This window comes from Sinocyclocheilus grahami, unplaced genomic scaffold, assembly GCF_001515645.1.
Source record: "Sinocyclocheilus grahami isolate Dianchi unplaced genomic scaffold, SAMN03320097.WGS_v1.1 scaffold1405.1, whole genome shotgun sequence".
Lineage (NCBI taxonomy): Eukaryota > Metazoa > Chordata > Actinopteri > Cypriniformes > Cyprinidae > Sinocyclocheilus > Sinocyclocheilus grahami.
The window spans coordinates 29,693-47,979 of record NW_015506584.1 but is presented as its reverse complement, the minus strand read 5'-3'; the positions used below and the strand labels follow the sequence as shown (position 1 = coordinate 47,979).

The 18,287-nt window shown below is 38.3% G+C and overlaps 1 protein-coding gene across 1 annotated transcript in view; it reads right to left on the bottom strand.

The window, feature by feature from the left end:
- Positions 1–18,287, bottom strand: part of LOC107570018 (copine-8-like) — a 64,015-nt gene that overhangs the window by 26,545 nt on the left and 19,183 nt on the right. Inside the window, exons 3-7 of the mRNA XM_016256213.1 lie at positions 14,899–14,945; positions 14,695–14,798; positions 10,905–10,944; positions 9,611–9,687; positions 953–1,016 (exon numbers count right to left, since the gene is read on the bottom strand). Of these exons, the coding sequence (XP_016111699.1) occupies positions 953–1,016; positions 9,611–9,687; positions 10,905–10,944; positions 14,695–14,798; positions 14,899–14,945 (332 nt within the window). The remainder of the gene's footprint in view (positions 1–952; positions 1,017–9,610; positions 9,688–10,904; positions 10,945–14,694; positions 14,799–14,898; positions 14,946–18,287) is intronic.

The following is an 18,287-nucleotide window of genomic DNA, read 5'->3' as shown; positions in this document are numbered from 1 at the left end:
AATAATCCTTGAAAGATCACCTTTTTTATGTATGAAACTTCACAAAGCAGTTTTTTCATGTGCAGGAAGAGCAAGTTCTGCCCTTTTCTTCTTTACCTTGCCATAGAATATGGCCGTGCTCACTGATGTAATGCTACCTGTATTCATATTTAATCAAAAGTAAAATTGCCATTTCAATTTGATTATATCCATAATACAAATACCATTAACATACGACTAATCAACATTATTTCACTAGTATTAATGTTGTTATTGTTACAGCTTAACAGAGTGCAGCTGACCTTGCTAGCTAGCTAAACTATTGTAATAATGTCATTCCACTATTGCACAGTGTTGCCGCTTGGCAACACATACATTTGAATGATTTACCAAAAACAAATTTTATAAAAACTTTTTTGAGAGGTGAATATGTCATCATAACATCATAACAGTGTTTTAGATTTTTTTGTAGAAGTGACATGGACTGGTCCTTGTTTGTTACTGACGTTTTAGTTTGCTTTTAGCAACTACCGACAAAAGACGGCAGTCTGTCAGAAATCTCGCCACAGAAAAAAACTGCATGTCATATGACTTAATCAAAGCACATCATTGGCTAAACTAAGGTCTTCTCTTTCCAACAAAAAAAACGAGAACGTTCTCTTAAAGAGACAGTGGCAAGGAAATGAACACAAAGAGTATGTTGCCATATGGCTACACCATGCGGTAGAGGGTTAAACATGAGACAGGAACACTATACATGAGACAACACAAAACGTGAAGAGAATAAATGAGACAAGAAGAGACAAGACAAATGAGAAAAGAAAAAAACAACAGATCATACAACAAGAGACAAAACAACATTACACATGGAGATGAGAGAAGAGGGGAGAAGAGATGAGATAAAAAGAGACAAGAGGTAAGATGAGACCAGGAGAGAAGAGAAAATACAAGAATAGATGATAAGTCAAAGTACCCTGCAATTTCCAAGTTCTTCAGCTTTCACAATAATAGTTCCACAGTTCTTCCCAGGAATGCCTCTAAAGTCAGAAGGAACATTGTGTGTTACTAAAGTAGCAGAGACAATATTGTTCTTGACAACTAGCACTTCAGGAACACACAACAGAACAATTCTAGAAAGGACATCCTTGACACTTAACCTTACCCTACTCCAGGAGGACTGATCCCGTTTAAGTGAACTTAACAACAGAACTCTGCTTTGGACGAAAGTGCTTGTTAAAAGAGTAATGAGTAAATATGCTGACCATGTTAAGCAAATGCATATGTCCAGCCCGTGCTGTGTGAATGAGTGAATATTAATAAGTGATTGTCCCCTTTCAACAGTTATGAATGCATGTATCTGTGCTGCATAAATAAATGAGTGTTTGTAGAAGCAGACAGGCGAATGCATGAGTGTGTGCTGTGCTCTTATATAAGACTACACTCAAGAAGCCCAAGCCGGAATTGAATTTAAATTGTATGGACCCAACACTTCAGCATCCTGCACAAGTGCCTGACAAAGATGAATGATGAAAGATTTTGAAGATGATTTGATGAGAGAACAAACTTCTGCCTTACTTACGCGCTGCCTTGAGTGCTTGTTTCAATTCCACTAAGTAGTTGTGGGTTATGTTATAGAGGTTAGAGAAGCAGATCCCTGCTAACTGAAGACATGTCTTTAATCTGCTCTGGATCTACACATGTCCTCTGAGGCACTCTCCTAAATTAACCTGAAATGTTCAGGTGTCTACCAGGAATTACTTACAATAAAAAATAAAGAGAGAGACTTGGTACACTTGTATAGTTTGCGGCCCTAAACATTTTCAGAAATGGAGCCATCGCAAAAACACCACGTGGTTGCAATGGCGACCATTTTACTTTCCGCAATAACCAAATTATGTATTTTGTGGCATAGCATGATAATACAGAAAAGGTGATGTCTACCCCTATGTTTTGATGGTCAAGGATTACAATGATACCATATACAAAAACATAAACTGTTCAGGTGAAGAGTTAATGGTGAAATCAGCAATGTGAGAAGGAAATCATAGTATCTAAGCATCAAAGTATTACAGCATTTACAAAAGTCCATATTATGGTTATTAATTTTTTCTTTCTTTGATAATTAGCTAATATTGTATTCAATAATACATTAAAAGATTGTTTTCAAGAATACTATCATATATTTCAGAGATATAAAAAAAATATCTCAGGTAAGTGTATTTTTCCTTGCCTCTCAGGCAGTCAGGTAGGCGATAGTGTGTTTCCAATACATTCTTGTTCTCTCTCAACAACGCTCTAACATCACATGCAGATGGCATCGCAATCAGGTGAACAGTTAACTTAATTTGCAATCACTCTCTGGGGCCAGGGTTGTCTATTATGTTGTTTATGAGGTGGAAGCCAGAGTCCTGCATGCGGGCGGGTACATGCAGGTGAATCGTAATATTTGATGTAACGGGTGGAATAATATTTATGTGTAGGGTGTGATGTGGGTGCGGGCCGGACGGTGACAAGCACGGGTGGGTTGCGGGTCCAATAACCAATACTATTTTGACTCTGTCCAGTACACGCTGAGCAATGTAGCATATCGCGCTGCCACTGATTGACAGCTGTAGTGATTATATTAAAGGAAGCGCTCTTTGCTTGCTTTCTGTATTTAATCTATTCACAATTTGAATAAAATATTTAATAAATGAGTTTTGTCTACCTCATGTAGGAGATTTAATGCAGGTGCGGTTCGGGTTCCAGTTTTTATGTCAAATGGGTCAGGTATGGGAATAAATTAGTGTTGCTGTCAGAAAACGTGTTGGGTGTTCTGTTAATTACTGCGATTGTGGGAAGATCATTTCACCAGCCAGGAAAAGTGAATGAAAATGCGTCTCTGTGATGTTACCACAAGGCATTGCTTACTTACAGATCTCAGGCTTCTTGAGGGGATGTAGATTCGTAAGAGTGAGGAGCAAGTAGGAGGGTGCTGAGCATGTGGCTGTTCTGTACGCAAACATCAATGTCTTGAACTTGATGCGAGCTGCAACCGGTAGCCAGTGCAGGGGGATAAAAAGAGGTGTGAAGTGGGCCCTTTTGGGCTCATGGAAGAGTATTCGTGCCGCTGCATTCTAAAACATTTGTTGAGGTTTGATTGTGCATGATGACGGAAGTCCAGCTAGAAGAGCATTGCAATAGTCCGGTCTAGAAATGAGAAGGGCCTGGGCAAGAAGTTGTGCAGCATGCTCTGTTTGGAAGGACCTGATCCTCTTGATGTTGTGCAATGCAAACCTGCATGATCGCACTGTCTTTACAATATGGTCCTTGAAGGTCAGCTGGTCACCAAATAATCTTTTTTGATGAACCTAGCAGGATGATGAAATCATGCTGTAGAGTCGAAGTGGCAGGGAAAACAAGAAGCTCAGTCTTTGCCAGGTTGAGCTGCAGGTGATGTCCCTTTATCCATGCCGTGATGTTTGCCAGGCAGCCTGAGATCCATGCAGCTACCGTTGGATTGTCTGGTTGAAATGAATGATAGAGCTGTGTGTCATCAGCATAGCAATGGTAGGAGAAACCATGTGCTTCTATAATGGGTCCCAGTGTATATGGTGAAGAGGAGGGGTCCAAGAACTGATCCCAGAGGAAACCCTGTAGCCAGTTGATGTTCTTTGGATACCTCTCCTCCCCAGGCCAGCCTGAAACACCTACCTGTGAGATAAGATTCAAACCAGTGGAGTGCAGATCCAGTGATGGCAGACACAATCTGATGATTGTGTCAAAAGTGGCAGATAGATCCAGCAGAATAAGAACTGATTATTTGGAATCAGCTTTCGCTATCTGCAGGGCTACAGTGACCGACAGCAAAGCAGTCTCAGTTTAATAGCCGGTGCTGAAACCTGATTGGTTAAAGGGGTCATATGACACGATTTAAATTTTTCCTTTCTCTTTGGAGTGTTACAAGCTCTTGGTGCATAAAGAAGATCTGTAAAGTTGCAAAGACTAAAGTCTCAAATCCAAAGAGATATTCTTTATAATATCCACCTTCTTTTATAAAAGTTAAGAGTCAGCCACACCTATCTAAAACGGCTCGTTCTAACACGCCCCCCCACATATCTACGTCACTATGTGGGAAGATTTGCATAACGTCGGCCAAATGTTCACGCAAAGAAAGAAGGCGTAACTTTTATTCTCGCTGTAGTATTATTGCCGCCGCCGCCATGTCGTAAGGCAGTGTGAAAGCGAAACTACTTTGTTTGGCCTTCCAAAAGAGGACGATATCGCTTCGTCATGCCTGGAGCTGATCCGTGCTGGTCGCTGAGGAAATACTTCAACTTCGAAATCGCCTTTCACCGTGGACGAAGCGGAGTCCAGCCCGGGGTCAACACATGTGATTGCCGCAGGCATCACAATATGGTAAGGGACGTAACATTTCTGTCACACGCTTGAGGAATTCGGCCAATCAGAGCACACCTCGCTTTTTCAGACCGATGAGCTTTGTAAAAATGGCAGGTTTTCTGTTTCAGAAAGGCGGGGCATAGAGGAGAAACAATTATGTACAGTATGTGGAAAATAATGTGTTTTTAACCTTAAACCGCAAAAACACATTTCATTACACCAAACTTTTTAGCAGCATCATATGACCCCTTTAATGTTCAGTTGGTCATTCTGTGAAATAATGTAACTGTGTCTATAAAGGTGTGAACCAAATGGTCCATTCCATTAGAAAAACAAAGGAACAGCATTCCTCAGGAACGTCTTGTAGATTGCAGGATCTCCAGCGGCAAGGTCCTAATAGTATTGTTTCTGGACCTTTTGTCTTCAGGTATAAAATTATGTCCCACAGACAGAACTTTGGGAGAAGAGATTCATACAAGAATTTTAGGATTCATACAAGGGTAAAATTGTTGTAAGGAAGACATGCTAACATCGCTATTGAAGAACTGCTACACTACCATCTTCAATAAATTCTTCTCCCCACAAAAAATTAGGTCAAGCCTACTTATTTTTTTGTATTTGAGAAAACTAGTACATTGGTGAGCCACCCAAAAGACTGCTCAGCAAAAATAGAGATGATACTACATGGATACTAAAAATGATGATACATGGGGCAACTTTTTAGGTTAGAAGGGGTAGTATGCACTGGCCTGTCTAATAATAATTAATTCATTACATTTATATAGCGCTTTTCTAGGTACTCAAAGCGTTTTACATTGTGAGGGGGGATTGTCTAGACAGATATTGTCTTGACAAGAAGTTAAAGTGGATCATAAAGTGTCAGTTGCTGTATTTACATCCAGAGATGAGAAATGGGTGGGTGAGGGAAGAGAGGATGACACTACAGAGGAAAGATGGAAGGGTGAAAGGGTGCATAGGTTTTGTCTAAAAGTAACTGGTAGAGGAATTGGTGGCACACAGGTAGTAATATGTAGGTTAAATGTAATAAAGAAATGAGCAGAGATGTCTAGAGGTTTTACCAAATGTTGTCAGTGATACAATTGCATGTGTAAATTAAGTCAAGCTGGTTGCCTGATTTGTTAGTGCTTGTGGTGGTAAGCCATTTGAGATCCAATGAAGCTAGGAGTGGAAGTGGAGGTCTGCAGTGTAAGGCTTCTCCAGATGGATTTCGAAGAAATTAAAGACAACAAGTGGACTGCCATCCACAGAGAATGAGGACAGCAGCCCATACAGCTCCTCTATAAAGGTGCCCAGTTGACCAGGAAGGTGATAAATCATTACAATATGGAGTTTAACAGGATCTGTTACCATAATAGCATGAAACTCAAAAGAATTTTATTGCATAGTGAAGAGTGGGTTGAGTATTTCCAATTATTAGAAATGAGAAGACCAGTACCCTTCCAACCTGACGGAGGGTGTGAGAGAAAGGGAAGTTGTTAGTGAGAACAGCAGGGGTTGCGGAGTCTTCTGGACGAATCCAGGTCTCCGTCAAACCCAAGATACTAAGAGTACACTGAGAAGCAATGGCCAGAATGAAGTTTGCTGACAGCTGACTGACAATTCCAGAGACCCACAGAAAATGATAGAAGTGCAGCAGAAGAGGTGCAGATAGGATGTAGCTTAGCAAGATTGCGTTGCCGTCTGCATTTGATGTTGGAGCATTGTTGATAGAGAACAACAATGTATTGGAAACACACTACCGCCTACCTGACTCTGCCTGAGAGGTAAGGAAACATACACTTACTTGAGATTATATTTTTTTATATCTGAAAAAAATAAATGCTAATAAATAAAATAAATAAATGCTGAAATAAATGATTGTATTCTCGAAAACAATCTTTTAAAATATTAGTTAAGCTGGTGTGTGGTGGGCATTCTGGCGCAATATGGCTGCCGTCGCATCATCCAGGTAGATGCTGCACATTGGTGGTGGTTGAGAAGATTCATCTTCATCTACATTCATCTTGAGTACCCAGAAAAGCGCTATATAAATGTAACAAATGAATAATTAATTAATGCAATCTTTTATTGTACTATTGAATAAAATATTAGTTAAGCTGGTGTGTGGTGGGCATTCTGGCGCAATATGGCTGCCGTCGCATCATCCAGGTAGATGCTGCACATTGGTGGTGGTTGAGAAGATTCATCTTCATCTACATTCATCTTGAGTACCCAGAAAAGCGCTATATAAATGTAACAAATGAATAATTAATTAATGCAATCTTTTATTGTACTATTGAATAAAATATTAGTTAATTATCAAATAAAGAAAAAACATTAATAGCCATAATATGGACTTTTGTAAATGCTGTGATAGTATGATGCTCAGATACTGTTATTTCCTTCTCACATTGCTGATTTCACCATTAACTCTTCACCTGAACAATTTATATTTTTGTATATGGTATTTTGTATATCATTGCAATCCTTGACCATCATAACATAGGGGTAGACATCACCTTTACTGTGTTATCATGTTTGGTTCAGGAGATATACACAAAATACAAAATTTGGTTATGGCGGAAAGTAAAATGGTCACCATGGCAACCATGAGGTGTTTTGTGATGGCTCCATTTCTGAAAATGTTCAGGGCCCTAACCTGTACAACTGTACCAAGTTTCATGCTTTTATGAAAAAGTGAACATATCACCTCAAATTTTGCACATATCACCCGGACTACTAAGTAATATTTCATTCAATCTCCACACAACACACATGCATATGTGGTTTACGGGGACTCACGATAGGCAGATTGTTTTTATATTGTACGCGCACACAAAATGCTTACCACATTGATGTACTTGTTTACAAATTTCACTCATATTTATGCATAGGCTACATTTTCTGGGTTGCTATATGCTACAAGCTAACATAATTACATTGAATGCATTTAAAGTATTTAAGGGGAATTTTCTACATTTAAATTACATCGAAACAACCTATGGAGACATAAATCTTTATTATTTGAATATGAATAATTAAGCGATAAAAAACTTTTGAAAACATTATAATTGTTGCAATTAAAAAAAGTTGCTGTTTGAAGTTATTTTACGCAACTTTAAGTAGCTATATTAATTGACCCTATGCAGGGAGTTTGATTGACAGGTGATCTGGCCAATCATATTGCTGAATCTGCCATTTTTGTCTGACAAGCAAACCAGACAGGAGAATAGATTAATGTCGCTTTTTATATTTATCATATTTACTTAAAGCATGAAATAAACATGAATGAGCATCAGAAGGTATTTTATTCCAACTGCGTCAACACACAATTTTTCCAATTTAAGTCCACCTAAGTTAATTTACTCTCCTGTCTGATTTGTTTGTCAGACAAAATGGCAGATTCGGCGTTATGATTGGTCAGATCTTCCTGTCAATCAAGCTCCCTGCGAAGGGTCATTTTCAACAGTGATCTTAAAGAGACAGTTCATCCAAAAATGAGAATGTTTTTCATCATTGTTGTTCCAAATCTATAAGATGTTGGCTAATATTCAAAACGCAAATGAGCTTCTGTTTAGCACATTTGAAGCGCTTTATGTATGCGTTGTTCATGGTTTATACTGCATGTGAATAAAAGGCTAAATTAAATCTGTCCATCATGTAAAGTGATTGTGTTTCTTCAGTAGACTTTAAGGATTACTTTTACAATGTCTTTTACTCGATAAATAGAAACCCCTTTAGGAATCATTAAAAATATCTTCACTCGTGTTTCAAAGATGGATTTGGAATGACACGAGGCTGAGTAAATGAGTAAATTATTCGATTTTGGGGTGAACTAACCCTTTAACTGCTTGGAATGGACACAGAGATGTGCCACTGTAAATGTGGCTGTCAGGAACGGACACATGCTCAAAAATGAAATTAATTCATATGCATTTCCAAGAGCGATTCAGTGTTGCGCTTTCACTGTAAACGCGTCTAAATGTATTTATTTGCTGCAGTACATGACTAAATGAATGTTCAGAGAGGTCTGAGTGAATGAACGAGTGCAGGCAGCTCTGGTTATATAATACTCCTCATTCCATATTACCGCCCAATGTGTCGCCAACAGCACACACACAAACATACAACATCCATACACACATTATATACAGGGAAACATGATGCCCAAATATATGTTTATACATGGTCAATTGACAAATAGACAAAGGCGTGAGCATCAAGTTTTTAAAATGGTAAAATTGATATACTTATATAAGGGTAAGTATATTTTAGATTGCATTTGCCTTCACTAGTTATATTTAAAAGTCTTGTGATGTGACAAATTACTATAAGTCAAATATTACTCACTTAAAGGTGCATGAAAAAAGCATACTAATTATAATACAATTTGAAATATGTTGTTTTGATTTTGATACTATTCAGCAATTTCGACACAGTCAGTTCCACTAAGACCATGTCCACACGTACACGGGTAGTTTTTCCTTCTTCCATTTAAAAAAAAATCTCCGTCCACATGAAAATGCAAACGCATGCTATGAAGCACTGTCAAGAGCATGCCAAGCCAACAGGTGGCGATATAATCTCAACCATAAAGCTATGTTGGCCAATCAGAAGACTGAAAAAGTCTCCAGTAGGTGGAGATAACAGCGCAGGCTCTGACGTCACAAGCCAAAAATTTTTGAAAATCTTCACCTTGGCAGGCGTTTTCAAAAATGTTCGGTTTCAGTGAACTGGTGCTGCATTTGCGTGTGGACGAACGGCCTAACCGCATAGAAAAAGCTGCGGTTTAACCGCGTTCGTGTGGACAGGGCCTAAAGCTTATTTAATGCTCACTAAACCTGACATTTCTATTTTCTGGGGGCGTCACACTGCAAGACTGATTAAATGAACATGAAAGTAGTTTCAACTATTTCAAGTTTAATTGATAGTAATAGCTCTCCCTTCTCATAACATACAAGTCTGAATTCTGACAAATTTTTAAGGATGGTTTGCTGCACCACACATTTTGTCATTTAGAACATTTAGTAGTACATATAATTCTTAAGGGGGTCTGAATACTTTCCGTACCCACTGTATATGCAGAAAAAATTAATAGCAATATGTCCATTTTTGAGTACAGTAAAATCGAACTCAACTGCCCATATAAACAAAGATAACCCCAAAATGAAAACATGTTAGGTGAGAATTGAAATCATATTTTTTACACATTGTGTTTCAGAGAAGCACGAAGCTCAAATGCAGCACTTACACAAGCGATCTTTCCATACGACTACCCTGAGAGCCCACCAACTCTCCGAGAGTACAGTACATCTGGCCCAGGAAGTCCTGTAAACACACACAGATGGCAGGAATGGAAGCATTATTCACACTTTATGATTTCGGGGCATTTGAGTTCAAGATAAGTTGCTTGTGATCTCAGTACACATTCAAGTCAACATGAAATCAAAATGAAATAATGAAATGTATAGTATATTAATGGTTAATATTATATTTAAAATATTAGAAATGCTTAGTTAAATTGGCAGAAAAGTTGTTTTGGTGCAGAATTTTGAAGAAACACACTTCTTGTTTGTAATAATGTGCATAAATTATTAATTCGCAATACGATCAGGAATATGTATTAAATTCCAACAGATAAAATCAAGTCACAATCAGAAATATGTCACATTATGGAAGTTAAACAGGTTGTGAATGTTTCATGCCTTTGAGCTAGTATTTGTTCTCCGATGGGAACATTTTGCTTGTTCAAATGAACACTTAAACGGACATTTCATTTTCAATGTAAAGTTCATGTTTGGTGTTCATGTTCAATCTTCCATGTCAATACATTTTTTAGATGTCAACCTTTAAGATGTCTTGTAGACCATGCAAATGTGTAATAATTAATGAATTTGTAGTGCATATTTTGATTTATTTATTTTTTTAACTTGATAACATTCTGTGGTGGACTTCAAGCATGCTCCGCACACTGTCTTAACCAAACAAACTTAATAAATAAATAAATTTATATTTTTATTGAATAAATACAAATAAAAAAGTATTGAAATGGTTTACTTTACTTCATATTAGATTTTCATGAGCATGTGATCATTTGAGTCTAGAATGCATTTTAAAAGTAATTCTAGTGAATGTAGGATGAATAAAAATTAAATAAAATTGCCTGAAAAACATGGATGAGAACAAGACCTTATTCTAGATCAGATCTTGATAGGCTGTGTGAGGGCAAAATGTGTGGCAAAAAGGTTTTGCAGATGGAAAGGCAGGACTGAAAAAGGCAGACATTCTCCTGAGCGCGCGCTGATCAGACTGAATGTGTCCAGCAACTATGAACATCAATCCCACAGGTGCATTCTGAGATATAGAGTGACCCATGGTTCTAACCCCACAAAACGTTTTGTTAAATCATGATAAAACCCTCAGTGATGAGGGTCAAACAACTGTAGGACCACAAACACACAAGTGAAACCTATAAGAAGTCTTCTAGATCAACCCCCCCACACACACAGTGTCCATCACCCTTACATTAACAGGAAAACACTTACATGTTTGGACAGGTTTTCACTCTTTGAGTCGAGGTCATACCTAGAAATAAAAGGACATTTCTGTGAATGACGCTGAGTGAAATGCTTGTAGAATTGATGTGTAATTTCTCTGGCTCAAAATAAAGTGCTGCAGGAATGGGTCCTTAAATCTAGAAACATGTTAGTATTTTTTCACTTCCAGTTCCATTATTTTTTGAATGGGTTTATGGTTAAATACCTGAAATAAGGTCTGAAACAATCTCAAGATATTTTCAGGGTTTTTTCCCCTAAGGCAGGGGTAGGCAAGTTCGGTCCTAGAGAGCCGCAGTCCTGCAGAGTTCAGCTCCAACCCTAATCAAACACACCTGAACAAGCTAATCAATGTCTTCAGGATTACTAAGGCTATAGGCAGGTGAGTTTTTTTTTCAGGGTTGGAGCTGAACTCTGCAGGACGGCTCTCTAGGACCGAACTTGCCTACCCCTGGTCTAAGGCATAAAATTCCCCACTCATTTGGAAGCGAGTTGGCGCTAGCGTAGTGATTATGACAACCAAAATTATTTTGAATAGACTAAAAAATGATGTTGGTATTACTGGAATTGCATTAGCATGGTTCAAATAGTGACCACCATCTATTCGTAGCAGTGAATGAAGAGGAATCAAATCAATCACAAGTGCAGTAAGGAGTACCACAAGGTTCAGTATTAGGACCATTGCTTTTCACCCTGTACATGTTACCCTTGGGAGATATCATCAGGAAACATGGAGTTAGTGTTCACTGTTACACACTCTCATGGCAATCTCAAACTATTTTACATGTTGGCATATTGTAACTATTCATAAATGTTTTACATTTCCAAAAAATCTCGTCATACATTTTCATACAATCTACTTGGCCCCTACTGAGGGTTAGTTTCTGGGATGGTGTTAGGGAGGACCTTTATGCTTCTTTTTTTCTTAAAATCATGCATTTTTGTATATTCTGTATTTTGAATAGGTGTATTCAAGTTATTACATGTAGAAAGTGTTTAATGTATGTTTGAATAACTATATATTCACCACTTATCAAGCACCGGTAATGACTGTTTCCCAGACAGTCCCACTGTATTCAATTGTTATAACTGGCTTTGTGAAGTAGGACAGAAGAAAGCATTTTACCACTTTAAAAAGGCACACTTTACCTTTAAGTCATGTTATTGCTTCTTGTTTTCACTCTAGGAGCTAAAATATGTCCGTGCTTCTGTTTTCTTGTGACATTCTGAATGAACACAAGCCTGCTGTTCACCGGCAGCTTAAATGAAACCTCAGTGGGTGGCAACAACCTACATGTTTGAGGAAAAATCTGCCATGTTGGGATACATGTTATTTTCCTCTCAGCATGAATCTACACTCTTGGCTGTCTCTCTCTTAGTCTGTCTGTCTTTTTCTTCGTCCCGCTGTGCAAAATGAGCAGCGTCAGCACATGTGCAGATATTTCCAGCCACCGCAGGAGAGACCGCTAAGATCAAGACACACTTTCACCTGACCGAACATTCATGTTCAAATCTCCTCGGCAATAAGAGCATGTCAGTATGTTTTACTTTGCTTGTGCTGCAGTGTTGTATGTGTGTAACTCTAAGCCAAAAATCTACCACAAAACACAATCTGAAGGGTTTGGTTTTGGCTTGTGCTGGCTATATCTTGGATTATTTATGTTCAGTACATTGGAAAATTTGTGCCACCAACAAATTTATAAATTATGGTTACATATGTGTCAATTATTATTAAATGAGGTCATTGTGGGTAGGTTGCAGGGTGCCGCTACTGTATGTGGTTGCTACGGTGTTCTGAGGGGGTTGGTGCATTGCAGAGGGGTTGCTGGTAACATTTAGGTTCTAAAAACATTGTGGGAAAATTGTTTTTGTTAATTGTTTCTAAACAGTTGAAATGCCCAGTTTTCTTGTTGTGATTAGAATGTGATTTAAGGTGACAAAAACATTTTGGGATGTTCAAGTACACCAACACCATAAAAACATTCCAAGAATTGAACGTCTAAGAACAACACTGGAAGGTTGTTAGATTGTTCTAAACAGTTGCTAGATGGCTGCTAGTATGCTACAGGTCGTGAGCTGTAGTTCCAACCACACAAGTTTGCGATACTGTTCGCGGATGTTCGTTAGAGCCACCGTTGCTGGTAATGACAGCACTTGCGATCAGCGTTGGCACACAATGTTTTGGGAAACAGACTTCACGTTGGTTGCTAGGGTGTTCTGGGTGGTTGCTAGGATGTCGCAAAGGTGTTCTAAATGGTTGCTATTGGGTTCTGTGTAGCTGCTGTTTGCTTACACCACCCAGGTCTCCATGATATGGTTTGTCTTGATCTGAAAATTTTCTAATTAAAATCTCCATGGTTACTAAATAGATGATTCTAAAGTTAGAATTTATATATATATATATCCAGCTCCAGATCTCAGAGAAACACAAAAGAGCAATCTGGGTGAGAAGGGACCAGGTGTAATACTGACAGGTGTTCACACACACACACACACACACACTCATAGATGGATGTGACATATCCATCAAAATGTCACATACTGAAAACGATAATATCAGGACAGGGAGACGATGACATGAGTGACCGACACACACATGTGCGCGCGCGCGCGCACACACACACACACACACACACATGTCACTGATGTTCTATTCAGCCCGTGTTAATAAACACTTATGTATAATGTGCATCATGTGCCTCTAGATTAGAGATTAGAATTAGATGATTTGTAGTGGTACGTATGGAGCGGGCTGCTCTAATGGAGGATCGGCAGTGTGTGTGTGTGATGTAGGGGAATAATGCATAAATGTAATTTCTGGGATACTGCTGTATAAAATGTGCTTCACTGAGCGGAAACAAGCCAAAACCCTGCAGGCTGTGTGTGTGTGTGTGTGTGTGTGACAGAGTATGTGTGAAATCATACAAAACTGCATTTAAAGGTCTCCCATGTTCCTTGGGAAAACAGCACTTCTGTATGTGTTGTCTCTGTATTGTTTACAGTCAACATAGAGATCATTAAATATGCAAATCTGTGTTCTCATGTTTTCAATTATTGACACACGAGTGAATGATGTGGCTCTCAGATTTTTGTCTCTGAACGATTGTTTTTTTTTTCAAAACAAACACAAAAAGACAATGAACAAATGCACCTCTGCTATGATGGGCAGATTTGCAATTGCTGAATTCAAATTCATTTTGATCATGTTTGTGGGGTGTAGATGTGTAGAGTTGTTTAAGTGTCATGTGATGTTATTAATTCTTAAAAAGAAAGAGGTGACATGTAAAATTATTATTATTACTCTTTGAAAAAGTTTAAAAATAAGTCAGTGTTGTCTAACCAACATTCAGAAGACGATTGGCCTGTGGTCCTGTGTCATTTTTTTATGGCAAGATGAGATGCAAGACTCATTCAGGTTGAATGTTTATTATTATTTTGATTTTTTTTTTAAACTTCACCTTTTACATTGAAAAAATACATTTAAATTTGAAAATAATATGTGTACATTCACATGTATTCAACACTGTAAAAAATGAACCAAATAGCATTTCAGTCATTCTACTTCAAAATTTCAGGTTCAAATCAATGTGTTATTTTTTACCATTTCTTTGTAATTATTTGTGAAATTCACTAGACATTTATGAGGGAAAATTGCAAAGTAAATCCTACACTTTTTTCAGTAAAGATGTAGGCTAAAGATATGTTACTGCATTTTAGTTAGAGGTTACACCACTTGACATTTAGAGACATGAAATAATTTTTGCATGCTGATTGTACTTACAGGTCAAAGCGCAAATTTTGTCTCTCTTCAAAGAAGTAATCGAGCATGAATTTGTGCACAAAGTCTGGATTCAGCGTGTTATCGATGACTTCTGTCCTGCCAAACTAAACAATAAAGTGCATAAAAGGCATATTACCAGCATGAACAAACGCAACATAAATAAAAAATACAGATCTGAAAACACAAATTCAGAAAATACTATACCTCTCTCCACTCCCTGTACGCCACAGTCTGAGTGTACAGCACACAAACTACACAGAAAAGAATATAAAAGATGCATGAAAACTGCCTTGAGACATAAAACGCCACCTTGCTGGAAAGAAGAGTGAAAATATAGCAGCCCTGGTTTTTGAATTCAGCAAATTAAGAAATCAAATATGCACAAAAAGCAAAGAAAGATGTGTGGAGCTCTTGAGAATACAATTATTGGCTCATTTGTCTCGCATGCAGTGAGAAGAGCGTGTCATTAACACACACACACTCACACACACAGACACACACGCTCAGAAGTCTCGCCAATTCATATCACAAGCAACGGCAGGCGGCTGAAATAATTCTGTTTCTGAACATCTGTTTGGCCTTCCTCTAAACACGAGCCAATACCTGCCATCAGACTGTGTCTAAAAATATGCCTAATTAAAAAAAGACCATCATTGTCCGCCGAGCGTGCTTAATCTCCACCTTTATATTGGGTTTGGACCCCAGAGCCTCGTAGAGTTTACAGTGTGTGACTTTATGACCACCTCAACTCATATCTGTCCTGGGAGACGAGTGTGTGTGTGTGTGTGTGTGAGAGAGAGAGAGAGAGCAATCTGCCTCAGCTGTCTGCATGCACTGAGAAACTCTTCTAGCTTTCATTCTGTCAGCTAGGTGTGTAGACGCATATGGCGACCTGGACACTTTCCAAAAATACACCTACACAATAACATGCAGTCAAATGTACATACACAACTACATACAGCCATAGGACATCTATTGTTTGTTGTCATAGAAATTAGGAGTGGGGCTCAACCAGTCTCTAGAGCATACCTAGGACCAAGCAAACTGATCCACAAAGCCATTCCAGAATGCTATTTCACAAGAATGCAGAGCGCTGTGAAAATGTATTTGCCCCCTTTCTGATACTAAATAGATCTTCAAATGAAATACAATATAAAAACAAAGGCAAACTGAGTAAACGCTTACAGTTTTATGCTTATATTGAAGCAAAAAAAAAAAAAAAGCGTATTGCTCCCCATAAATAAGCCCATTTCTGCCACTGAATAAAAAAGAAAAAATTTAATTGTGATTTTTTATCTCACAATTCGGACTTTCTTCTCGCAATACTGACTTTTTTCTCCAAATTGTGAGATATAAACACGATTGAGAGCTTAAAAGGCATAACTGCATGATAGAAACGTGCAATTCTGAGAAATAAAGTCGCAATTAGGGCTGCTCGATTATGGCAAAAATCATAATCACGATTATTTTGGCCAATATTGTAATCACCATTATTTAACACCATTATGAGGGGGCCATATGACTTGCATAGCCCTAGTTGCAATTAACTCCAATTCTATCTTTTTTTCTCAGAATTGTGATATAAATTCACAATTACGAGTTACAAAATCATAATTGCATGATAAAAACTTGCAATTCTTAGAAATAAAGTCGCAACTGCGAGATATAAACTCTAATTCTGTCTTTTTTCTCACAATTGTGCTATAAACTCACAATTACGAGTTACAAAATCATAATCGCATGATAGAAACTTGCAATTCTTAGAAATAAAGTCACAATTGCGAGATTGACTGACTTGAGATCGCAACTGACTTTTTTCTCAGAATTGCATGTTTATATCTCTTTATAGCATGCTATTGAGAGTTACGAAGTCAGAATTGTGAGATATAAACTTGCGATTACCTTTTTTATTTTTTACTTAGTGGCAGAAATGGGTTTCCATATTTAACACCTATTACCCATTGCCCTCTTTAATTTAAAATATTTAGCAGCAATAACTGCAACCAAATGCTTCCGAAAAATGGAATTCAGTTTTTCACCGCTGTGGGGGAATTTTGGTGCACTCTTCTTTGTAGACCTGCTTTAGTTCAACCACACTAAGAGGGAATTTCACGCTCGAGGGTTTTCGAGCACGAAATTCCCTCTTAACCCAGCTAGCAGTGCTGCAGGAGTCTTCTTATATGGAGCGGCACATGTGCTGAGTCTGAGCTGTGCTGACGTGATGGGGCCAGTCACGCAGCGCTACAACTCCTCCCTACATTCACCGGCCAAAAGACGCTGGAATCAGGGACTCCAGACGGCTAAATATAGACTCATCGCTCACTGCCTGTGTGTGTGGCGGCCACAGCGCTTGATGTCATATTATAGGCTATATATTTGGTGTTTAGAGGAAGAATAATTTCTCGTTGCATCTACATTGTAGAGACCAGCGGAATTTCAAACAAACAAACAAAAAGTCCTAAAAATTATTGAAAATAATTAAAGGTCCCCTGAAATGCTTAGAAACAGCGTTACTCTATGTGTTGACGTCATTTTAACTGAAACAGGAAGACAGGGCGAGACATATCAAGCAGCCCCGCCCCTTTTTAAAATAGCCAATAGCGTTCGTTTATATCACAGCTTGGGCTAGAGCCGTTGAGCTCCGTAAAGCCACATTTGACAGGGTATGCCAGCCACAATCTCATCCATATTGCTATAAAATATAGCATTCTGTGTAGAATTCAAATAGTTCCGATACATTTTGTGGTCTGCGCCGACTCGCGCATGTGATCCGCTCCGTGCTATCGTGTCTCTGGACCGGAGCAGAGTGTGTGTGCGGTGCAAATTTACACTGTTTGAATCGTTCCCTGTCCCCTATATAGTGCACTACATTCACTGTACAGAAGATACTAAATCTGTGGACAAGTGACCGATTTCAGCCCCGGCTTCAGCGTCTATTTTATGGTGTAGGGGGCGGGGCTTCGGATTCTAGAGAGCATTTGATTGGACAGAAAGTTTGATGAGAAGCTGAAGTACGATGTGACGTCAAAAAAATCGTTGAGCCATTTTGGCGGAAGTGACGAACTGCAAGCTTTGAATGCTTATATCTTCTAAATGCGAATTTTGTCACTGTTTTGGAGCACACTGCCTTACAGATAACCTTAAGACTAACATATTGATACTAACACCCAAAAAACTTTAATTTTGATTTCATGGGGACTTTAAACTGTCAGTAAAAAAAATAGCAAAGGACAAATATAATAGAATAAAAAGATACAAATGAAAAACTGTGCTTTAATGTTTTTTTATGCAAGTCTCAAGCAGTTTATAGCCTACTACAGAAATGAATAATCAAATGTAAAATAAAACAGTATAGTATTTACTGTAAGAACTTTTTTGTTTCTTTTTAAAGCTACAAAAGTCCTTCACTCAAGAGCAGTGTGTGATTTTGGATTTGTCTTTTGTTGTTTGATTAATATTAAGCAGGAAAATAGCCCGCTGTCACTTTAAGAGCCGCACGGATCCAATTTACCGTTACACGCGTATTTTCATTCTCAACTCTTTACGTTCATTTATCACATGACCGACTGTTACGGGGCTGACGAGACGTGAGA